The sequence below is a fragment of the Cervus elaphus genome, chromosome 13, assembly GCF_910594005.1.
Source record: "Cervus elaphus chromosome 13, mCerEla1.1, whole genome shotgun sequence".
NCBI classification, from domain to species: domain Eukaryota; kingdom Metazoa; phylum Chordata; class Mammalia; order Artiodactyla; family Cervidae; genus Cervus; species Cervus elaphus.
The window spans coordinates 47,184,654-47,210,024 of NC_057827.1; the positions used below are offsets into that span (position 1 = coordinate 47,184,654).

The 25,371-nt window shown below is 40.5% G+C and overlaps 1 protein-coding gene across 1 annotated transcript in view; it reads right to left on the reverse strand.

Moving 5' to 3' along the window:
- Positions 1-1,019: 1,019 nt before the first annotated feature.
- The window catches only part of EGLN3 (egl-9 family hypoxia inducible factor 3), a 28,904-nt gene continuing 4,552 nt past the window's right edge, over positions 1,020-25,371 (reverse strand). The window contains exons 2-5 of the mRNA XM_043922080.1: positions 7,816-7,935; positions 6,040-6,176; positions 3,604-3,677; positions 1,020-2,703 (exon numbers count right to left, since the gene is read on the reverse strand). Coding sequence (XP_043778015.1) covers positions 2,672-2,703; positions 3,604-3,677; positions 6,040-6,176; positions 7,816-7,935 — 363 coding nt within the window. The 3' untranslated portion in view covers positions 1,020-2,671. The remainder of the gene's footprint in view (positions 2,704-3,603; positions 3,678-6,039; positions 6,177-7,815; positions 7,936-25,371) is intronic.

Consider the following 25,371-nt stretch of genomic DNA (forward strand, 5'->3'; position numbering starts at 1 on the left):
TCCCATCACTGCTTCCTAAATCACAGGAAATTTCAAGACCGAGGGACTGAAAGAAAGTAGAAATGACCCAGCCTCTAAAAATCCTGAGTTATGTAAAGAAGAAAAATAAAATCATATCTGAGTAGATAATTCATGATTCAGACAGCCCAGCAGCTAATTGGTATTAACTACTCTACTGAAGATCTACTTAATGCACTTAGGTAAGACTTTTTATTTCCATGAAATTGGATCTTTGGTTCAAAATTTAATCTCCTGCCAAAGACTCTGCACTATGTAGGTGACGTAACATGTCATTGCCAGGAATATAAAGAAATTGATCCGATTATTTGCTAAATAATGTTTCTTTATCAGGGCTAAGTCCTCCTCTAAGTGGGCTGTCAAAGAGAGGAGCAAAAAGCAGTCACTATTAGTTGTATTATCCAGGACTCCAATTCAGCCATGAAAAAAAATCAGTGCACTAAAAATTGATTGGATATACAGATTATTAGGTTATAGGACCTTTGTCTGGAAGGAACAAGCAAGGCCTATGAGGTCTGATCTTTTGGCAAGTAAAAATATTAACTAAAATGAAAGATATAAGACATAGTATTGGAATGATATGATATTCTTTCAGAATATTATCATTCTCATGACATTAATAATCATGGAAGAAAATTTATCTACCATTATAGGGAACATAAAATTCCTAATAAACAACTTTGTTTCTTTCTCTCTTGCTAAAATTTTTCAAAACTGTTCTGAAGGAGGAATGTAGTCTGTCCTGTCTAAAGCTATTCTTACATTACTCCCATGGTCCCTGGACATAGAAGGGCAGAATCTTCCTCAGTCTTCAGATTCACTGTGGTCAATGACCTCTTCAAACAGGTAAACAGATAAGAAAGGACACTATGACCAAAGCTTTCTATAACCTTTAGCCTAAATTTACATGTCAACAACAAGAGAAAGGTGTGTGCACAAAAATGCTAGTGAGCCCTTCCTGCCCAAGATGGAGGAAATGAATCAAACCATTAAAACACTAAGGCAGGAGAATGAGTTTATTCAACAAGTATTTACTGAGCCCTTACTATATGCCAAGCACTATTTTATGTGCTACGAATACATTCCATTGATTAAAAAATACAAAATCCCTGTCTTCATTGTGCTTATACTCTAGAGGAAGGATACCAGACAATGAATATAATAAATAATTTACATAGTAAGTAGAAGGTAATGAGTACTACAGGGGGGAAAAAAAAAAATAGAGCAATTGTGAGAATGAAAACAAGTCTTATTTGGAAAATTTCCCAAACCGGACACACACAAAAATATGCTTCTTTCTTGGAAAGTCTATGTGCCTGTCAGTGACAAAAGAAAATATTTCTGGCCCCTTAATGTTCATGGGATTTTCAAGCAAGAAATTACAGGGGTTTTAAAAATATGAAAGTGGAATTGAAAACTATGCAGATTAACTTTCATAAAAGAGGAGCTCCATACAGAATTTGTGAGGCATTGGAATCTGTGTTTACTGCTGGAGGATGTCCCACAATTCTAGCAAATTCCATGATTCTGGCCACACTGCCAACCACAGTAGATCTGGAGAGTCAAGTGTCGAAGAGGCTACCAGGGTCAGAAAATGTGGAAGAACTCAAGTAGCTTTCCAGGATTTTTTGTTTTATTTTCCATTACCTTTTTTAGAATACAGCCTAATTTTTGTGATTTTCTTGTTTCATTAGAGAAGAGTGAGCTCACTAAAAAGGAAAACTGAAAAACAGGAATGCCTACATTTCCAACTCCATCTCCAATCTCAAATTGTTTAAAATGCACACGTTTATTGTATATCAGCAGACCCAGGTTTTTTGACACCATTAGCAGAGGTTGTTGACTCTAAACTACCAGGAAGATTTTTTTCCCCTTTGATTTAAATTCAAATTTCATTTCAACAAAGCAACCAAAATAATTAATGAATTAGGTTCTCTATCTAAGAAGTGAAAATAGAAAATAAATGGTGTCATCTTTGATCAGAAAGTTGTATTTCAGCAAGATGGGGCAGAGGCAGCAAGTTCAGGTTACAGGACCAGGAAAAGGGAGTGTCTACCCACAGGATACTTAGAAATTGATTACTATAACGGCAGCCTGTTCTAGAGGTAATAATGACATTAGGTTGTGATAATTCTCCAGAAACCCCAATATCCCAGGATTAGGAACATCTGGAAATTGTTCAGATGACACACATTTCTGTTTCCTGTGTTAAGGCTTCAGTGATGCCTCTCTGTGGCACCTGTCACCATTTTATTTCTTTGCAAACCACCTCCTTTCAAATTAGAAAGTATACATAAAGTGCAAGTAAGATTCAGTCCCTTGCCTGTGCTTTCAGGTTCTTGCTCTGATAGCCAGGATTACCAAATCTAACAATTAAACCGCTGGCCAACTAGGTTGTCTGCATGTATTTCTGGAGTTAGCAAATGAGCTCATCTGGCAAAAAGAGTGTCTGAAGGTAGGTGCAGTCTTGGTAGGGAAACACACAGTACCATACACGAGACAGGGATCTGAATGATGCAAGCAGTGGGGTTGGGGTGGGGGGGTCCTTGTCACGGAGTCACTGAAGAAGAGGCCTTCTTTGGATCTCAACTCTTAAAGCAAATTCAGAAACTGTTACTAAAAGTGAATGAGGCCAGCGGATTTCAGAGCAGGGTCAGTCCTCAGTGAGGGCAGGTTCGGTTTTCCCTGGGTTGGGAACAGAAAAGAAAACAAAGAGGTTAAGGAGCCAGATCTGATGAACTTCATGTCACAAATGTCACCCCTAAAACCTCCAGCAAATGCTTCCCATCTCATAGAACAAAGCTGAACAAAGGACCTCCTGATGGGGCTTAGAACAATGTATTTTCTTTGGTATTTGCTAGGGAGACTGTTCAAATAGGTCATGATGTTACATACATGTTACATACATGTTTACTGTAGGATTTCTTAGGTTAATTTTTCTTGATTAACATGCCCATAAACACAGTGACTCTTCAAGAAAGAGATACTGTATGTAACAATTCCCACATTTGGGGACCAGGAATTTACCTTCTCACAAACTATTCATAACATGTCTTTCAATATAATGTATTTTGGGAAAATATGCCTTATAATACTGGTTGGAGGGGACAGGAAAGACATTAAGTCATATTCAGTTTATATTACATGAGCCTGGTTTTTATACTGAGAATCACATTCCCACACCAATATAATAAATGAAGTGTGGTGGTTGCATTGTATTTCCTTTGTAATGTGCCAAAACCATGGGCAAAATTTAATGTTATATTTGAGGGGTGGGTGAATATTAATGATCAGACGTTAACCATATCCCATCTATTACAAACTGTCCCACAGTCAGTGGGCATTCACAAGGGATGTTCTTTGCATTTTTTTTTCTGATTTTTTTCAGCAGAGCTAAGGCCAGGGTTTCAGAACTAAGTCTGTCATGATGTCATTTATATATATATGTGTGTGTGTGTGTGTGTGTGTATAGAGATAGATAGATAGCTGAGACTGAATAGAGTACATTAGCATATACATAAAAAACTTAACTAAAAGTCATGGATTGACTTAAGCAAAAGTCACAGAAAATTATCAAATACATACTAGTTAAATTCCTGAATTTCTTTTTGGCTTCTGCCCTTTCTTCAGCATCAAAGTACCAAACAGTCATGGCGTATCTGTGAAAGATAAGCAGATATTAGAAAAGAGGTTTAAAAATATGACCAAAAAAAAAAAATACTAAAAATTTCACATAACAGACATTTGTAAAGCCAACATTTAAAATTTTTCCTATTATCAGAAGTCCACCCCAATTTTAATTTAAAATAAACGTCTCTGGTTTCAAGTCTATTTAAATGTAATAAAACATGTAAGGAATTCCAAGTATGCACCACCCATTATCCTGGGCGGTGGGAATTCAAACCACCCTGTGAATACAGCAGCCTCTTTCTCAAGGAGCTCAGGCTTTAGCAGGGAGGGGAAAGGCAATTGAACAAATAATATAACAGGTCCAGATGAACTACACAAGAAAGGGCTAGAAGCGAACCATTCATCGAGTCATTCAGCTAAAGCCTGAGGGACCTAAGCTGGTGGGGAGAGCACAGAGACGAGGACTTTGAAGAATAACATATTGAACGACAGGACAGTTAAAGCCTTGACTTTTTTCTTTAGTTTTGGACATTGAGGCAAAGAAGCAATGGGATATTGGTACCGTCAAGTTTTCTACTATGTCCCATTTATTGGATAGACTATACAAGAGTAATTTTATGCATGAGTTTCCAAAATGCTTTGTTTCATTATTAGTAGTAGTTACTGGAATTGCTATAGGACTTGAATTTTTCCAAAAGCTTCCCGTCAACACGTGGTGCTAAGGTTTCCCCTGTGACCCTAGTCATAGAGGAACTGGGGAAGAACGAGGAAATTCTGCACAAATGACAAGGACCGATTACTGTACCCCATTAATAAGCCACAAACAGGCTTTGGTGGGAGAAGTAGTTATCTGCTCACCTAGGGCACATCCCAATTTGACATTTCATAGGCAACTCTGTGTGGGGCTCAGATCTGTCACTTCTGGAGGGGGACACATAAACCTTAAGCACTTAACACCTGTGATTTTAATTTAATTAGTCTTGTTAAGGTTCAGTCATTATCTTTTCTACCCAACCTTGCTCCTCCTTGCCCCCAACTGTTATTCCCAATTCAGGCTGCACCCCACAGTGCTCCAATACCACGTGGTTTTCAGCTTTGGCTATAAAACAGACGCAAATTAGATAGAATCTGAAATTAAGATTATATCAAGAGTTTCTGGGCATCCCAGGTGGCATAGCGGGAAAGAATCCGCCTGGCAGTGCAGGAGATGTAAGAGATGCAGGTTCCATCCCTGGGTCGGGTGGATCTCCTGGAGAAGGATATGGCAACCTATACCAGTACTCTTGCCTGGAAAATTCCATGGACAGAGGACCCTGGAGGGCTACAGTCCATGGTGGCATCAGTTCAGTTCAGTCGCTCAGTCGTGTCTGACTCTTTGCGACCCCATGAATTGCAGCATGCCAGGCCTCCCTGTCCATCACCAACTCCCAGACTTTACTCAAACTCATGCCCATCGAGTCGGTGATGCCATCCAGCCATCGCATCCTTTGTCCTCCCCTTCTCCTCCTGCCCCCAACCCCTCCCAGCATCAGGGTCTTTTCCAAAGAGGCAACTCTTCTCATGAGGTGGCATAGTTGGACATAAATGACTAAGCAAGCACACACAAGAATTTCTATATTAATAGTAAACAATACTAAATTGTTCAGTTACTCTGAAAAATCTTCCCATGCGTGATCTAATGAAAGGAGTCTGAAAAATCCAATTGTTGGGACATGTTGGATACAGTAAACCCAATACAATTTTAAGCTAAGAAAAGGGGCAAAAGAAAAAGAAGTCAGAACAAATTCCTCTTTTTTTTTAAATTATTTTTTAATTGAAGAATAATTGCTTTACAGAATTTTGTTGTTTTCTATCAAACCTCAACACGAATCAGCCATAAGGATAAATATATCCCCTCCCTTTTGAACCTCCTTTTTTTGAACCCCTTTTTAAAATTTTATTAGAGTATCACTGATTTACAATGTTGTGTTACAAATTCCTCTTTCTATTCTCAAGGTTTTTTCTCTGCTTGCAACTGGCAGCTTTTAAACTCATCCAGAGTTGACCAGATAGGATTCCTGACATGTGGCAGCCAACAACATCAGGCTTTTTTTTAAAGGGAGGGTGGTGAGCAAGAAAGGCAAGAAGAGAAAAGAACACTCTGGGAAATTTGGAATCTGAGACTCTCACTTAATGGAAAACGACTTGTTAACAGTTGAAACCAATGTTAGACTTTATATGTTAAAGAAGCCACAGTTTCTCCCTTAATTTTTATTGACTTCAAACAGGTTTGCTCTCTGCTTAGGGGGATGGTTGGTCCCTCGTCCGTAAACAACACACATTTGAGAATTCTCTGGGAACTGGGGTTTGTCCAAGAAGCTTCTCAAGAGCAGTCGTGGCCCTGGCTGTTACCTGGTCGCATAGGAGGGCTGGACTTCATGTGGGTTCCTGCGGTCTGACCAGAAGAACAACAGTCTGTCAAAAATGGGCTCCACGTCCGCTATGAATGATTTCCCTTCTGGAAATATCCGCAGGACCCCACCATGTCGCTGAGGGCCACAAAGAAGGTAGATTACTTCGTGGCCTCAAACACAGTTCATTAACAATGATACTTCAGTCTCATCTAGAAACAAAGCTATCTTCCAACTGCCACTCCAAGCATATATTAATCCCAAATTTTAACTTCAGTGCCATTCTTTGTAGTAAATGTTATTTTAAACTTGGCTAGACATATCTCCTTATTCACCTCATACCAAACGAAGTCTTCTTACCCCCACAGTCACAAAGCCCGAGGACACAAAGTGGAGTTCTACTAGGTCAGTTATACAGACTTGCCAATATCTGACTGACCCATAACCCTCTTCCCGCCCCAGCCATTTCATGTAATTCAATCTAATATTAACAGCTCCAGAGGACAGTGACCACATATAACCTCCCATTCAATTAGAATTTACAGTTTTCTTTTGAGTTCCCCTATCTCCTACCTGATTTCATCAGCTGGAAGTTATACGCTATTTTTTTCTGAATGCTCAGACCACCTTATCTCTATCTCTCATGACATATACCACTCTCTCCCTCGAACTACATTTTTTTACATGTACATCCAATCTGTCCTACTAGAATAATCTTGTCAAGGTAGAATTCTGGTCTTACATGTTGATGGTTCCCCACAGCACGATGCCTGGCACTAGCAGGCACTCAAATATTTTTTTTTTTTTTTTAATTTTTTTATTAGTTGGAGGCTCAAATATTTTTTGAATGATTTCATCCTTTGTGATTTATCATCACCGATCTGACAACTTGACTCTCTTGCCTGTAACACTAACTTTCAAGATTTCAAAGGATAACTAAGGGATATATTTCAGTCATGTTACCAAATAGGGAACTGACACAAACCTTGTCACTAATTCACTGGTTTCCCAGGTTTACTTTTTCTGACCTCAGATAAAATATCCTTGCTTTATGACAGCTAGTATCTGGCCTAACGAATAGGAAATGGAGATGCAGAAGGTTCAAAAGCCAGATAAGCTTGAAAAGTTCTCCAGTTTCTCAGACTCCTAAATCATCCTTAACTTTTAAAAAACATACAAATTCCAGACACATGTCTGCTAGCATGGCACCAGACTTCATATCTCTATCTATATATATGTTCAAAAATACGAAAATAAGCTACAAAACCTTTGGCATTCACGATCACAGTAAACCATGGCAAGAGGCCACCAAGGAGACATTTCACCCAGAGAGAGAGGGCTGTGTGGGAAACGTCACTTGGGGATGTTTTAACATCCTACGGTTCTATTTTTATGAAATCTTCTCAGTGTTGCTCCTGGCAGGGAAAAGTATGTGTCTTATTCCACAATGAGAATCAAGAATCCTATCAGCTCTGGATTAGACTAAAAACACTGATCCCCATTTTTAAAATAATAAAGTACCTTCTCCTCATCAATCACCAAATTATAACCTATAACCTAATAATGGCCCTACTCATCCACCTCTATCAAATTAACTTTGCATCTATTATTTTCATCTCATCAACTCTAGTACTAAAACCATAGCAGAAAAAAAATGATAATATGAAAGAGAAAAGATTCATCAGTGGGAATTATGAACTCCAAACTCTCCTCTAAGTCATCCGAATTCTTTTCCTATGGTTTTAACCCCTCCCTCTACTTGCATTACTTCAAGTACCTTGGCATCCCAGTTCTTGTTCAGATAGTAGATGCAGGTGATGCAGCGGCCGTCACCGTTGGGGTTGTCCACATGTCGAACATAACCTGTTCCATTTCCTGGGTAGCAAGCCACCATCGCCTATAGAGAAAGTCAAAGGAAGCTGGTTAACAAAGCTGAGCCAAGCATCTCCCACCAGTGAACAGCTGAATAACACAGTCTCCTCAGCGGCTATGGGACACAGGTATCTGCTGGCCTCTTCAGTTTTTGTACAGTGCATAAATTTGGACTCTTCAGCATATAACATTAACAACCAAGTTATATCTTACGGCTTAGCCCAGTGGAAAGCAGTTCAACAATAATCACACAATTCTAAAACATTTTAGATAACATCTATGTTGCTATTAGAATGCCCCGCCCCTCTTAAATTTTTCTTTTTGAAAAGGCAGGTTCTGGGTTCCACCCTAGACCCACAAGATCAGAATCACTAGATTTGAAGTTTAGAGATTATGCCTTACTAGCAAATGTCCCAGAATCACCAAATCAACCACTATCTTAGACCAATAGCTAAGATACTTGCATTTACAAAGACATGGGAACCAATCACGAAGGAGAAAAAGGTTAGGCTTGCTCAATAAAATGCTCAGGACAAGAAAGAAAAGGGAAGGGTCAATGGAAACTGTGGCCCAACTTGTCAGCATAAATGACAGTCAAATCCAGCTCAGAGAAAAAAAACCCACAGAAATCTTAATGCATTTTTCAATGCTTGTCTTTTTCCTATTGACAATTATCAAATTAAATGATTCTCTTCCTTTTGTCCAAACACTACCTGTATCATTCAAGTGAAGAAATACAGAAAGAAGCCAAACTAAAAATCCTACCAAAAATTAGTATTAGGGAATTGCTACGAAGAAAGTAACAAACCTCTAAATGTTCCCTGGAAAATTTATAGGAAGGGATAGAAAAAATAAGACAAAGTGTAAAAAGCCAGTTATTTTCACAGGACATTGCCTTGTTTCTAAAATATCTTTATAGGGATGAGACACTTGCAGGGAAGATATTGGTAACACAAGATGAGAAAGGGGATTTTTTTCCTTTTTGTTTGCTGGTATATTCTTAAGTGCCTAGAACAATTCCTAAAACATGGAATGTATCTGTTTAAAGTTTACTTTGGAGGGGAGGACGCACACCACAGTGCTTGTAGGATCTTAGTTCCCCAACCAGGGGTTAAACCTGCAGCCTTGGCAGCGAGAGCTCGGAATCCTAACCACTGGACCATCAGAGAATTTCCTTTCTCTGTTTTGCTTTTGTTTTAAAATTTGATAAGTAAATGAATGATTAACAAGCAGGTCTTTCTGCTAAAGAGTAAGTTTATTTTCTACCTAGATCAGTAGGGATTTTGTCATTTTAAAAGCACATCTTCAAACATACATGTAGCAATTCAGTTCACAATTTCCTTCACAAATGGCAAGACTGTTTCATTGGTGAAATAACCAGTCAAGTAGAGCCCACGCTAATGCACTAGTGGCTCAAGAATTAGCTTCAATGCCATGAGTGCCAAGTCACTCCCAGTGGTAACATGAAGACATGAACTAGGCATGCACTGGCATGTACTCACACATACTGCATACTAGAACAAAAATAAGGCTGAATAGTAACTCAGTTTTACAATGATCTTAAGGCTTAAATTACCATCTCTCAAACTCTATATCCCCATGCAGCTAGCAATCCCCATATCCTCTTTGAATGTCAATGCAATGCCATCTTAAATCTAAAGTTAGGTTGTTAGCTTGAACATCTTTCAGAGATGGAATTCTGAGGTTACTGCAATTGAGATTTAACAAATGATACCACCAAGCAAAGGATGGCTTGGGGAAAGGTGATTGGTAGCAGATAGAAATGATGGGCCTAGCTAGGGAAGAAGAGATGAATGAAGTCGACTATAATGACTAGGGAATTACCCATCCCTGGAAGCAGCTATTAGGATTATAAGAGCCACCACTGAGCCAATAATGAACGTCACTTAAGCCACAAATAATTAGAGGCTGGATTCCCTACCAACTCAGCTTCTCCCCACTGTGAAGCTCTGAAAAGAAGAAAAAGTACTCCATCAATGCTACATCATCTTATGTTCTTAAATAGCTCTACTCTAAGGAAAAGGTCAGTGGTCTGGATGCCTGCCATCTAATTCACCCTGCAACTAATTATGTGATCCCAGGCTTGGTTTCTTTCCTTTAAAGGGCTTACATTACCTGGCCTCTGATGGTTCAAGAAGGTCTAGCACTCTATCTAGGCATCACCCCTACAAGCAGCAACAGAGTTCTTTGGGGCGTTAGGAAGTGCTTATCTGCCTCAGGACTCAGATTAAAAACTGAAGGAAAAAAAAAAATTAGATACAAACTCACAAAAGTACCTCCTTGACGAACTGCTGCATCTATAAAACACACCCAGAGTGAAGGAGCTGGCACATTCCAGGGGATTTATTTTTAGAACAAAACTCCTAATGTCAGCAAAGTATCTGATTGATTAAGGGAGAGAAACAGAATTTTTCTGGCCAGAGTGAATCTTCACCTTCTCTTCTGATTCCTGAAACCACAGCATCAACTTCAAAACAATGGAAGGAAATCATTGTGAGCCTCAGTGGCCCTGTTGAAACTACACAGGCCAGTTTATCAGTGTTTTCTGGACAAGAGCCACACGAGATGGGTCTTGGCTTGGGCACATTCCCAATATTTGTTGGGTTTTGACACAGTTCGAAACCACAGAGGCTAAGGATGCATTGAGAAGCAAGGTTCACTTCAATAACAAGTCACACATTTCTGTGCCAAATCGTGCACGGGGCAGAAACAAACCCCGGAAACTGATCAGGTCAACGGAGCTGCTATCCAAACCTCATCAAGCAGGGAAGGGCTTTAGACTGTAGAGAGGAGAACGCTCCAGAACAATAAGAACATCACCAGAGTATTTCAGGATCAAGTGACAAACGTGCTGTGCAGTTAACACTGAAACTCATCAGCAGGAAGTCTCACTTATTACTCATCAAAACTTCCGGACTAGATTAATACTTGAAATTTATAAAAGTTTAATAAGATGTTAGTGTGACCAGCACTACACATACAATTTAGTCCTATAGTTCTAGCCTTGGATGTACCGATAAATCCACATGTCTCCTTATGCATTCACCATCCCTTCCTCTGGCCCCACTGTGGACTCCTCTACCCGCTCCCTATCCCCGCTCCCTCCCCAGAAGCTTCTCTACAACTTTTAACAGAAGAAAATGAGTGGAGAGGGGTGAACCCCTCCCAGGCTTCCAGACTGGCTCCAGACCAGAGACAGGCGCTCTGGATACCTAGGCGGCCACATTCTGGCAGGAAATGTGTAAGGATGCTTTGAACACGTACACAGACATAGAACTTTAACAGCCAAACCCAAGTAACAAAATATGCTCCCCAAATGCTGCAGGGGGAAAAGAAAACAAGGTTTTTGTTAAGAGTTCTTACTAAGTCGGCTTTGTGAAAAGCCATATCTCATCAATCCCAAAGGTAAAGTTGAAAAAGGAAAGTGCAGGATTTCCATCCCAGCGCCTAAACAGAATGCTCTTAATTGAAATCGATCACAGCTCAATCACATGTATACACCACTTCAAAAACCTGGTGTTGGCAACCTCCACTGTCCATTCAGCAATGAGGATCATTTTAAATCCACAGGTGGGAAGGGGGTATGTCTGTCCCATCCCCTCTTCCACTCAGACTCACCACTTCGTTAAAAACAGTCAGCAACATAGATCTTCTACAAAAATGTACTGTACATCATGACTTCAGCATCAGTCACAAGTATAACTTGATCTTAAGGTAGAGAGTGACTTTTTATAGAAATTTTAACTTAGCACATTAAAACAGTAATCATCTCATTTTATTTGCCAAATTTATAATAAATATGAATCCATTTTGAAAAATTTGCTAAAAAAGAGCATAACTTTCAAGCTGCTAGGTTGAGTAACTTTAAACTGGTATTTTGGTCCACTGCCAAATACTAAGCCCCTCCAACTGTGAAACAGAAATACCAGCCAATTTGCTTTGAATTATGGAAGGTCCCTAAGCAGAACATACCTTTAATAAAATGCAACCTAAATACAGAATAACCTGTATTTAACCTGCTCACATCCCAGTTTTCTCATCTATAAAATGGGTTTATGAAGATTGAAGGTGATAGTCCAGGTAAAACACTCAGTGTAAGGCCCGGCACATACCAAACACCACTTTGCTGTTGTTGTTTCCAACTCTCTGCGATCCCATGGACGGCAGCACACCAGGCTTCCCTGTCCTTCACCATTTCCTAGAGTTTGCTCATGCTCATGTCCATGGAGTCAGTGATACCATCCAACCATCTCATCCTCTGTCATCACCTTTTCCTTCTGCCTTCTGTCTTTTCCAGCATCAGGGTCTTTTCCAATGAGTCGCATCAGGTGGCCAAAGTAATGGAGCTTCAGCTTCAGCATCAGTCCTTCCAATGAATATTCAGGGTTGATTTCCTTTAGGATTGACTGACTTGATCTCCTTATTGTCTAAGGGACTCTCAAGAGTCTTCTTCAGCACCACAGTTCAAAAGCATCAATTCTTTGGCACTCAGCCTTTTTTTTTTTTTACTGTCCAGCTCTCACATCCATATGTGACTACTGGAAAAACCATAGCTTTGACTACATGGACCTTTGTAGGCAAAGAAATGTCTCTGCTTTTTAATACTCTGTCTAGGTTTGTCATTGCTTTTCTTCTAAGGAGCAAGCAACTTTTAATTTCATGGCTGCAATCACCATCCATGTGATTTTGAAGACCAAGAAAATAAAGTCTGTCACTGCTTACTGTCAGCTATTTTTAAAACATGCACTGATGATAGGCATGTTTGTGTTCCCCTCAACTGAGGCTTCAAAATGTCTCTACTTAGGGGATCTGATCCTACCTAAGTGTTTTTGCAGCTTCAAAAGCAGGGGTGAGTAACTCACATAGCCTGTGGCATTTGCAAGTAACAAAATATTGGGGGGTTCCCTGGTAGCTCAGCTGGCAAAGAATCTGCCTGCAATGCAGGAGACCTGGGTTTGATCCCTGGGATGGGAAGATTCCCTGGAGGAGGGCATGGCAGCCCACTCCAGTGTTCTTGCCTAGAGAATCCCATGGACAGAGGAGCCTGGCAGGCTATTATTCATGGGGTCACAAAGAGTCAAGACACAACTGAGCAACTTTCACTTACTTAAAATATTGAAGCCAATCAGGTATGTGTCAGAACTTTGGAATGTGAGCTATGCTACCTACAACTAGGGAATTTTCTATCCGTGGCAATGAGGGGCAGATGTTAAAAATCTTCAGGTTTTAGGACAGTAGCAGGTAACTGAACCAGATTTGTATATAAACTCTCCTGAATATTTTTAACCCTAATTGTTAAATCAGAGCCACAAAAAAAAACAAAAAAACCATCAGACTGGATTTTGAGATCACTGTCTATAGCCCAGGAACTGTCTGTAACACTTCCTGAGCTACACAGGGGCGCTTTCCCTGTCTCTCTTTACCAGGCTCAGCTGTATCCTTCAGTGCCATCCACACTGCCTTCACCAAACCTCTCTCCTCTCTAGTCCTTCCCCAACATCTGCTCCGGACACAGCAAAGGGGGCCCAGGATCATTTCCTCACTATACCATAAGACACCAACCACACAGAATGTTAGATGAGTAAAGACTTGAGAAAAAATACACAAGACCATAAACCTTGTTTAGCTTGGAAAAACAGCCAAGCAGTCATAGTGGAGAATGTAATAGCTGAAGTTTACTGGCCAGAAATGGGTCCAATTTATACTACCTAAATCAGACAAATATCATATGACATCACTTATACATGGAATCTTAAAAATAAATGATACAAATGAATTTATTTACTAAACAGAACTCACAGACCCAGAAAACAAACTTATGCTTACCAAAGGGGAAGGGAGGGGGATAAATTAGCAGTTTGGGATTAAAATATATACAGTACTACACATAAAACAGATAACCAACAAGGACCTACTCCATAGCACAGGAAACTCTACTCATTATCTTGTAATAAACTATAATGGGAAAGAATCTTAAAAAGACTATATGTGTGTGTGTAGATATGTATGTATAACTGAATCATGCTGCTGCACACCCAAAACTCACATGACATTATAAATTAACTATATTTCAAGAATATTAAAAATATATATATTACCTAAGTCACTTAAATTTATACAATACTCACAAGGCATGTTTACAAAATAATTGCAACTACGCAAAGCCTTCTCCAAGAGTTTCAAGAAAATGTCATTGAACAGTTCACATTGCTGCCAGTTTTAGAAAAAAGTAAGCTCTCAATGTGTTGCTGAACAGCTCAGAAGCAGAAAAAGTGCTTTAGAGTCTTCATATTCATTCTAACTTCAGAAAAAAGTATGCAAACTGTCACTAGTTATCTTGGCATCTTGCTTGTTATCTATCTGGTTAGTTAAAAGCAAGTCTAGGTACTTGCTTCCTCCTACTGCCCAAGTAAAAGACTGATGTAAGGGAATGAAGAAATGGGGAATATGCTTCTGGTGGGTAACAACAAGAGCTGGATCCAGCTACCACGCTCCCATTCCCAAAGTTTCAGCATCTGACCATACAGTTCAGAAGATTCAGAACATCAGGCAGTCAATGTCCAAGAGGCAAGTAATTCTTCTGACAAACCCCAAGTTATTCCCTCAAATATCTTCTACTAATTCTATTTCTATACTGAGAACTTCTACCTTCCTCACATGCCCTAAATCCACACAAAAAATTCTTCTCCCTGAACCCACATACCTAGAACTCTGCTACATATAACCTTATCTCCAATTTAGAACAATAATCGTTATGCCCCATACCTAAATTTTGTTAAAATGCAGGAGCTTCAGTAATTCTGAAAATGAAAAATCAGAAGTTATAAGCCACTCTCAGTGGCTCTGGTGAAATGGGCCTGTGGTTCCTTCCTACCAGGCAAGAGCAGGCTGCCTAGAAAGGCAGGGAATTTACCATATTCACTTGAAAACCTGTCCTCAGGTAGACCTCTTTCATCAGCGTCCCTCTTCATTACGAACTTGGTCCTAACTTTGGGATCATTCAACAAACCATTAGCAACTATCAAGACTCTGAAACCTTCTAGTCATTTCTCTTAGCTCAGTGATAATAGCTCCTTGAGATTCTTACATTCAAGAGCTGGCTCCCACCCCACCCTCAGAAATATGCATATGTAATACACACACAGAAGCATGCCTAAGCTTACAGAGGAGTCACAGGCCTGTGAGGTTCTGACTGAACTAGATCAAAATTCTCTTGAGGGGATCCTGCACTTCGTGCATGAACCTGAGTGAATCACCCTGCACTTGAGGGAATCACCCTTCCCCCAGAAGCCACTGAAACTCTCAGAGGCCAGGAATTTAAGAGACTATTGTCACTCCGTTTTGAATTGTGCTTAATTCCTCTCCTTGGAGGGGATTCAAGCAGAGCCCCGCAATTAAGCCCAGTAAACAGGCCCGGGAACATCGGCACAGCAGTACAGGCTGTTTGGGTTTGGGAAGGCAGCCCTTCCCGCGGAGGCCTGGCTCCGGGCCAGCGGGGTGACGGCTGAGTGACAGGGCTACGTGCGCTGCGTGAGGGTGGCAGCCAGCCCACACCCGAGCACAGAGCCCGGCACGGGAGCGCCCTCCCCCAACCCCACCCGAGTCACCAGAGAAATGTTCTCAGTAAGGGCTTCCTTGCAGTTATGAAATCCCCGAAAGTCAGCCAGGCCCTGGGTTAAGGCCATTTAACCCCCTCCATTCCGAGACCTTTCCCCAAATCGTATCAACTGTTATTTCCTGAAGACCCATGTAGCCAAGGAGCACTGGAGGGTGGCAATTTACACACATTCTCTCATTTGATCTCCAGGTTAAGGGGAAGGTGAACTAGTGGCCATCTGTCCTGAGTCACCCTGCCCACAAGTTTTCAGTAGAAGTCGTTAACTCTGGAAGCTATCATAGGGATCTAGAAGTTATCCCATTCCTACAGAAAAGGAAATTCATGAGTAATCCTTAAGGCAGTATGGGTGTAGGAACTCCCCCATTTAACTTCCTTTGATGTGAGAAACAGACCTATCAGTAAATAAAACTTTACATGTGGCTTTCTAAGGCTTTGAGCTGAAAAGGAAAAAAAAAGAATGTTTATGACCACAGGATTGTCAGAGAATTAAGCATGGTTGGCTTTAAATTTTCATCTGGAATGAATCCTAAAACACTTGAGGGAATCCATGATAACTTAAATACAGTTGGTAAAACAAGATTTTATTGAGTAATATACAAAAATATAGAGTTACTAATCAAAACATGTCAAGAAAAATGCCTTGAAGCAACGTTCTTAAGAGAAACAGGAAACACTTTATTTGCAATTCCCAATGAATTTGAAGAGACTTGGGACAGTGCAACTATGTTGGAAAAAGTGAAGTTAAAGAACTTTCTAGGAAACCAGATCTTATATTCACATTTGAATTTCAGCACTTGGAAATATATCTGCTGAACGAAAGGAATGACACAACAAGTCAGAACCAGAATTCATGTAACTCAGGAGGCACATTTATTTACTGAACAAACATTTGTACGTGCCTGACACTGTTCTATGTGTTTCACAAATACTACCTCATTCGCTAGTCATAATAGCTCCATAAGGTGGGGACCATTATCACCTCCGTTTTACAGATGAGGAACTGAGGCACAAGGAGTTTAAGTAACTGGCTTTTCGGAACCCAGTTAGAGAATGACGTCATGCTTTACCAGTGCAGCTTATCTAATGTCTTATATCTTATATCTAATGTCTTACAGATCTTCAGTTCTTCTTGAGGTGTCTACTTACTCTCACCCTTGCCTGTCACCCTTTGCCTAATGATAGAAAATCATAAAATGCAAAAGAAAGAAAAATGAGTGTGCTCGGTGTTGAGTCTGTGAACTAAAAGCTCCAGGGCAGAGGTGGGAAAGTGGGGGCTGGGGATTGGGGTGGGGGGGCTGTATTTCAACAAAAGCAAAGAGCAAAGGAAACACTCAGTCCCGCAGCAGAACATTAGTGGTCTCTGATGGGTTATTCACACTGCAGAGCTCAATCCCGCTCTAAACTGTAGCCCCATATCTGCTTGGGATGCAGGTGGTCAACCATCAGTCTCATCCCCAGGTCCTACCCCAAGGTCTGCGGGAGGAAGTCAGCCTCTCCAAGATCTTGCTTTTTAGCTCGGGTCAATACCAGCTAAGGTCTTCAGACTATTTCAAAGTCAGAAGGTAAACGACCAATCAAGAAAAAACTTTAAAGGAAATACAAAGTGTATTTCCCTTGGGAAGACAAAGGGCAACACTTAGTAAACTCCCAGGAATCCGAGGGATGAGACAAAATTTCCTTCCTGGAGTGCAAAGCTTATTCAGGAGATTCCTGACTACCACTACACAATTAATTAGAATTCACCAAGTACAGAACTTTCTAATATCATATCATAGAACACACTGGATATAAACCCACTGTGGCTTACAACAGGGGTGAGATCCAGAGGGCCACTCAGATGGGTGGAAAACAAAAGGCTCTTCTGAGAGAAATGTATAAAGTACCCTGGTGAGCAGCAAGGGGACTAGAAATAAAGGAGTGCCTGACTCTGAGTCTAGGGGGCAGTGATGGTTAATTTAATTGTCCCCAAGTCCCTTCACATGCTGTAGTCCATAGGGTTGCAAAGAGTCAGACACGACTTAGCAACTGAACAACAACAGCAATGTCTCTTCAAGATGGGGCTCTGAAAAAAAGCCCCATTTTAAAAATGTGGAAACTGAGAGAGACAAAAAGTAACTTGCAGGACATTATAGAACTAAACATGGTCTTTCCACCACTAAACAGTGCTTCAGAAATACCAGGAAAAAGTTGTTCACTGAAAACATGTGCAATTATTTCCAGAGTGACCATGAGTGAAATTGTCTTCCTTCAATTCCAAGATAACACAACAAAGGATTCTCAGAGGATTCTCGTGACTTACCAAATATGGGCTCACACTGCATTACTGAGAACTCAAAGCTCTCCATGCAGAAAAGGCAAGTGCCAGCTACTCTCAGATTTCTAGTGAGTCAGACCTTTGATTATGATCAAGTTGGATTCCTTTCCTGGTTTCCCCTCCCTTAGAATCCCACACCTCAGCCATCTTACCCCAGAGGGTCAGACAACATAACCTTAGGTTTCTGTGTGGTGTTCAGTTAGCGCATAACAGATGCTCAATACAGAGAATCATCTGCTCTTTTCCAGTTTGTTCCCAAATTATTACGGTTCTTTCCTGTTCTCCCTCATGCCTTCAGCTTGCACTCCTTGCTGGGCTGTAGGATACAGATAGGGGAACAGTACTCTACACACACTAATATTAACGAAGATTGCTCCCCTTCATTCAACATAACAGGAGAGACTCGGTTCCAAATTCCACTCCAATCCTGGTTCTGAAAACTTAACTTTATTGAAACAAATAACAGATAAATCATGGGTGTGTTTTGTGTGTGTGTGTGTGTGTACTTAACATGCTAAAGTGCTTTTCTAAAAAATTTCCCAAATGAGCCAAAAACACTTGTACTTTTTAGTTTTCACTGTGAATAAGTGCAGATTGAATCAACTGATGGAACTGATTTTCTCATGGATGGAGAAACTACAGAAAAATAGAACAACATCCCCATTTAGCTTCCTCATATTTGTTTCACTCAGTGGTTCTCCAGCTTCAGCCTGTATGAGAAATGCCTGGAGGACAGTGAGCTTCTGGTTCACTAGGTTTGGGGAGAAGCTCAAGACTATGCATTACCAAGAGGTTTCTGGATGAGGCTGCTGCTGCTGCTCCAACAACCACACTCTGAGAAATCATGGCTATTTTGTGACAAACCAAGAGTTTCTGTGCAGTGCCTCAGCCTAAATGATAAAAAGTCAAGGGGAATTAGAATTAGTCATCTGCTCTAGTTAACTCACAAGCTGGAATCAAGATTGCTGGGAGAAATATGAACAACCTCAGATATGCTGATGATATCACTCTAATGGCAGAAAGTGAAGAGGAACTAAAAAGCCTCTTGATGAAGGTAAAAGAGAAGAGTGGAAAAGCTGGCTTAAAACTTAACATTCAAAAAACTAAGATTATGGTATCCAGTCCCATCACTTCATGGCAAATAGATGGAGGAAAAGTAGAAACAGTGTCAGATTTCATTTTCTTGGGCTCCAAAATAACCATGGACAGTGAGTAAAAGACACTTGCTCCTTGGAAGAAAAGTTATGACAAATCTAGACAGTATATTAAAAAGCAGAGACATCACTTTGCCAAGAAAGGTCTATATAGTCAAAGCTATGGTTTTTCATATGGAAGTGAGAGTTGGACCATGAAGAAGACTGAGTGCTGAAGAATTGATGCTTTTGAACTGTGGTGCTGGAGAAAACTCTTGAGAGTCCCTTGGACTGCAAGGATATCAAACCAGTCAATCCTAAAGGACATCAACCCTGAATATTCATTGGAAGGACTGATGCTGAAGCTGAAGCTCCAATACTTTGGCCACCTGATGTGAAGAGCCAACTCACTGGAAAAGACCCTGATGCTGGGAGAGGAGAAGGGAGTGACAGAGAATGATATGGTTGGATGGCTTCATTGACTCAGTGGACATGAGTGGGAGCAAACTCAGGAAGATAGTAAAGGACAGGGAAGCCAGGCGTGTTGCAGTTCATGGGGTCACAAAGAGTGGGACATGACTTAGCTGAACAACAAACAACAACTAGTTAACTCAGAGAACAGGAGGTGATGGGTAGAGCAGGAAGTAAGAGGAATTCCTACAGGGCAGCTTCTGGCACAGGCTTTACAGCATGATTCTTGAAATTAGCAGGAAACATTCCAACTGCAACTCTGTAGCATTGCTGAGGATTATTGTCATGTCAGCATTGAGGTGTGACGCTGATAGAGTTAGATCTCTTCTTCAGGAATGCAATCAGAGGCACTGAAAATACTCATCTGCTCTCTCAAATGAAATCTCAGTCTCAGTTTTCATTTAATTCCTTATCATCTGGATGTAGATATTTATTATTGTACCCGTGTTATAGATGAGGAAAGTGAGGCTCAGAGAACTGAACATAGTGAGACAAAATAGAATATAAAATGTCCATCCCAGTCTCTAGTAAGGTGCTGACTAAAATTAAGTTCGAATATAAAAATAAAAATTGACTTCCTTCCTAGGGAAGTGGAAATTGAGGTCCTGAGATGCTACTTGTAAGGGACCGAGTGAGGACCAGAAGCTGGGGTCCTAGCCTCGTGGTCCCAGGCTTCTCTGAGTCTGACCACTAAGTATGAGCTGCCAGGATCTGAGTGCAACTTGGTACTTTCTAGGGCAAAGCATAGACTTTCAGAATTGAGAAAAAAAAAACTTACATAGCCAAAGTCTCTCCTATCAGATGGTCCCTCACAGCCTGTCAATGTAATAAAATAGTTAAACCCTTTAGCATCAAATTAGGGACCAAGTTGAAAATCTTTCTTTTTGGCCTAACAAAATATTTATCTTTTCTTTTTGATACTCTGACATCCTTAAAATCGAAGTTCCTTTTAAAGATGAAATTAAGTCAACAGTAAAGGACTGTGGGGAGGCACTAAAAGTATATATCAAGCTTAATAGTCTCTGCCGTCAAAGAATTTAGAAGTAAATGAGGGGCAGGGTAAGCAGCCAAAGAAATAAGCCTACTGGGGCGGCCCAGGCTGAGCCACCCACAGCGTTCTAGGGAGCAGGAGGGAATTTCACGCAAAGGCACTAAGATGGATTTTGAGGACAAGACAATGGAGACGCCTGGTTTGCCTGGCAAATCAGTTTCTAGCACTTCAGGGATCCGGAGGGAAGGAAGGCTGTCAGTGGGAGATTACATGTAGAAAGGTCAGATGAGGTCAGAAGCGGAGAAACTTAAATAGCACACTAAGTTCACAGCGTAAACGGTGGACAATGGGGAGAAAGCACTCTTGGGTTTTTTAATTTTTTTGTTGAGCATGGAGACTGCATGATTAGTGTTGGGTTGTACATTACTTAACACTCTAGCGAAACACATTAAAATGGATCACAAGGAGGACAAGAACCAAAGGCAGATGATTTCTTTCTGCTTAAAGTAGGTATCTTTAAAAGACTTCCCTCCTCAAGGATTTCTACAATACCATGAAAGACAAAATTTAGATTTTTTTTTTTAAAAAGACAAAACTTAAGTATCTACAGTGAGCCTTCAAAAGCTAAAACAGCACCAAATAGCCAGATTTTAACCAAGACTACTACATGTTCCTGACTGAGCCTTCAATGTTTAAAAGTTGTGTTTATCTACTCCAAAACAATCAAATTAACCTGCAAGACAAAATCAATAGGAAAGTCATCAAAAAAAAAAAAAAAAGACTGACTGCCAACTTTGTGTTGGGTATTGAGATTTCTGAGTAATAGTCCCTCAGGTTTGACTAGACAGATGAGTAGGACTGAGAGGGGACATGGAGGGAACGTGGAGGGAGGGGCACGGGAAGAATGTTCTCTGTGTCTTTGAGAACACAAGCAAGCTCCCCGCAAATGTCCAGGCTGTTTCAAACAGTATAGTACATCTTTACTATTTCCAAGCAATGCTCAAAAAGGAGAGTATTATCTTGAATACTTCAAAACAATTTCAATTTGCCGGAAGAAAACCAAAAATAGATGTCACTGACACCCGGAATCAAATTTTTCAATTTGTCTTCTTCCCACTGGCAGATAATCAAGGCTACTTTCATGTTGTTTGAATCTTTGTATTTGGGGATTATTTCTATATCCTAAAGGAGATCAGTCCTGGGTGTTTATTGGAAGGATTGATGCTGAAGCTGAAACTCCAGTACTTTGGCCACCTCATGCGAAGAGTTGACCCATTGGAAAAGATCCTGATGCTGGGAGGGATTGGAGGGCAGGAGGAGAAGGGGACGACAGAGGATGAGATGGCTGGATGGCATCACCAGCTCGATGGGCATGAGTTTGAGTAAACTCCGGGAGTTGGTGATGGACAGAGAGGCCTGGTGTGCTGATTCATGGGGTTGCAAAGAGTCGGACACGACTGAGTGACTGAACTGAACTGAACTGAACTGAATAGCATTTGAGTTTCATTTTGGAAACAAAAATATGAGATAGGTATATTTACTCCAGAGTTTGAGAAACTGTGATCATTGCATCCTCTAAAGAATGAAAATTGATTTGACTAAAAATAAAACTATCATATGACCCAGCAATCCCCATCCTGAGTATATGTCCAAAGAAAATGGAAACACTAATTTAAAAAGATACATTAACCTCAATGTGTATAGCAGCATTATTTACAATAGCCAAAATATGGAAGCAACCCAAGTGTCTACGAAAGATGAATGGATAAAGAAGATGTGGTATATATACAATGGAATACCACTCAGCAATAAAAAAGAATGAAATTCTGCCATTTGCAGCAACATGAATGGACTTGGAGGGCATTATGCTAAGTGAGATAAATCAGATGGAAAAAGACAAATACTGTATGATATCATTTGTATGTGGAATCTGAAAAGTACAACAAATGAAGAGATATAACAAAAAAGTAGATTACAAGACCAAACTGCTTGTGAGACCAAGTGGTTACTAGTGAGGAAGAGGGCAGAGACAGATAGGGGTGAGAGAGTGGGAGGTACAAGCTCTTGGTTGTAAGACAGGCTCAAGGATGTATGTGCAACACAGGGAATATAGCCAATCTGCAGTAACTGTAAATGGAAAGTAACCTTTAAAAATCTTATAAAGATAAAAATTTAAAGTTAAGTTGGTTTGACTTAAGGAGGTATTATTAACATTGTACTGAGCCTGGAGAACACTCAGTAAGTAGGAACAAAATGAATCCAGAACAAAATCTGAAAGCTTGCAATCAACAACTGCAAACTCATATATCTGTAAGGCTGGGGTTGGGTGGGGCAGGGGGTAAAAAATATGACACTCCATCACTACCAGTTCGCCAAAAACAAGAATAGGAACTTGCCTACAAATCAATATCAAAAGATGATACAAAATTAAGGTAAGAGCCTCATTGGTTTAAGATCAAAATAATCAAGAGAAAGAAGGTACAAATTCTATGTATAATGAACCAAGCTAACTAATCTTGCTTGGCAAACAGACACATAGCTCTGAATCTGAGCCAAAATAACGGCTCCTGGCAATCTGCCAAAGTCAAATTCGTTAGTCTGGCATCATAAAATGATTTGTCTGTCGAATTTACAATTCTAGTGTCTTTGGATTCAGCTACCCACTGGGCACCCCTGGCAGTTGCCCAGCAGAATACATCTGAACTATCATTACTGTCAGAACATGCACATTTGACAAACACTAGAGAAAAATGACACTCGTTTCTTAGAGCAATATTAGTTAACAGCTACAATACTGCTATAAAGGAATTATCAAGTCTAGACCTATAATAATTAATGAAAAATTAATAACCTCTGTTGCGCTAACCTGCAAGCTGCTCCTTGGTGTTCAATAGACACAGGTCAAACTGTCATTTAATTTATTGGAGGCCACAAAGGTGAGTCAGAAGCAGAGGTCTTGCCAAACATGGTCCATAGGTGAGATGTCCTCAGAACTTTAACCTCCAATGCCAGGATGCTGGGGTGCTTGGAGATGCTTCTCCAATGTGCTCTGCTCATTATGGGTTAAACTCCATTCCCAATTTTAAGCTCATCAGAGAAGTCTCCCAGACACAGAGCCTTTTCAGGATAGAGTTGTAATAATATGCATCTGAATAATATCTGAAATTCTTCTAGCCAGAGTCTAGAATCAGGAAGGAAGTGAAGTTGCTCAGTCGTGTCCGACTCTTTGTGACCCCATGGACTGTAGTCTGTCAGCTTCCTCTGTCCATGGGATTTTGCAGGCAAGAATCCTGGAGTGGGTTGCCATTTCCTTCACCAGGGGATGTTCCCGACCTAAGGATTGAACCTGGGTCTCCCGCACTGCAGGCAGATTCTTTACCGTTTGAGCTACCAGGGAAGCCCAGAATCAGGAGAGTATTTACAAATTTTGCTTGAGCTAAGTAAGGTCAGAAAGGGAAATAGTTCATGACATCCAAAAGTTGAATGCACAGACAGACAATGTAATTCCCACCTAAGTGTTATTCACTCAGTCGTGTCCAACTCTTTGCAACCCCATGGACTGTAGCCTGACAGGCTCCTCTGTGCATGGAATTTCCCAGGCAAGAATACTGGAGTGGGTTGCCATTTCCTCCTCCAGGGGATCTTCCTAGATCAGAGATAAAACCCATATCTTCTGCATTGGCAGGTCGATTCTTTACCACTGAGCCAGCTGGGCTCCTTCTGATACTTCCCTAGGTGCAAAAAACTTTAACATTAAAATCCTAATAGTTTTGGTCACTTCATGTTTAGTAAATAGAGAAACTGGAGAAAGCTCAAAGAAGAGAAACAAAAATGACCCATCAGTGTAAAAGTGGCCTGTTAAACCAGAAAAAGACAGCAAAGTTGGTAACAACTATTTTACACCACTCAACTTTCAGCTTACTTCTTTAGGTGCTTTTATCATCCCTTTCCATCTCCTTTCTCCCATCCACATACAGATGGACTGCAGTGTAAGACATTTAATGATTTGTGAATGAATAAATTAAATTGATACCTCCTGATTTCCCGCTTCACTGCAAGCAGACAAGGCTGCGGTGGCCACTGGCCCAAAACTGAACAATAGAAATGATAAAGGAAACATACATGCACACCTTTTCTGTGTTCCCAAGTGTCATTCAACAAAATGCACAAAGAACTCTATGAAAACACACCCTGTGGAGAAATTTGCTTCACTAAGGTTGTATTCTGTAAATTATTTTCTTCCGCCAAGAGCTAAGTGACTTTCAAATACAAAACCTTTTATAAGAATCCTCACATCCTTATAGAAAGGTGTTCCCATGCTTTAAAATTTAGTGTCTCATTCCCCTGAAATAACTCATTGACAGACAAATTTGTAAGATTTTAGTTGCAGAGACACCATGTATGATGTCTAGTCCCCAAACCCTTTACTCTAAGAACTGCACCTCTCACAGGCCCTGGTAACCTGTATTTGTTATGTATGATTCCACATGCCCCCCTCAACCATCGCCACCCAAGGCTGATGGATCCTCTGAGCCACAGTGAGACCATAATACTTTCTCTCAGGAAATGAAAAAGCATTCCTACAATGTTAGTCAAGTCTCTGTTGAAGTCAAACTGAGGCTGAAATGAGCATTGTGAGGCAGCCATCTTGAGCCAACTGCAGAGGAATCAGTAAGAGCTGCATGGAAGGTAGAGACGGCAATAAACAGCGTGCAAGCAGAGAAGCAAATACGAAGGCCATAGAGTGCCAGAGACAAGAACCAACACACCTGCTCTCCTGGATGTTAAGGCCTTTCTCGTTCTCAGTTCATGGCTCCAGGCTTCTGTGAACCCCAACTGCATTTCCTGCACTTGGGTCCTGAGAGAGGTTCTATTCTTTGAAATTCATTATCCCAGGTTTGCTTAAGGCAGTT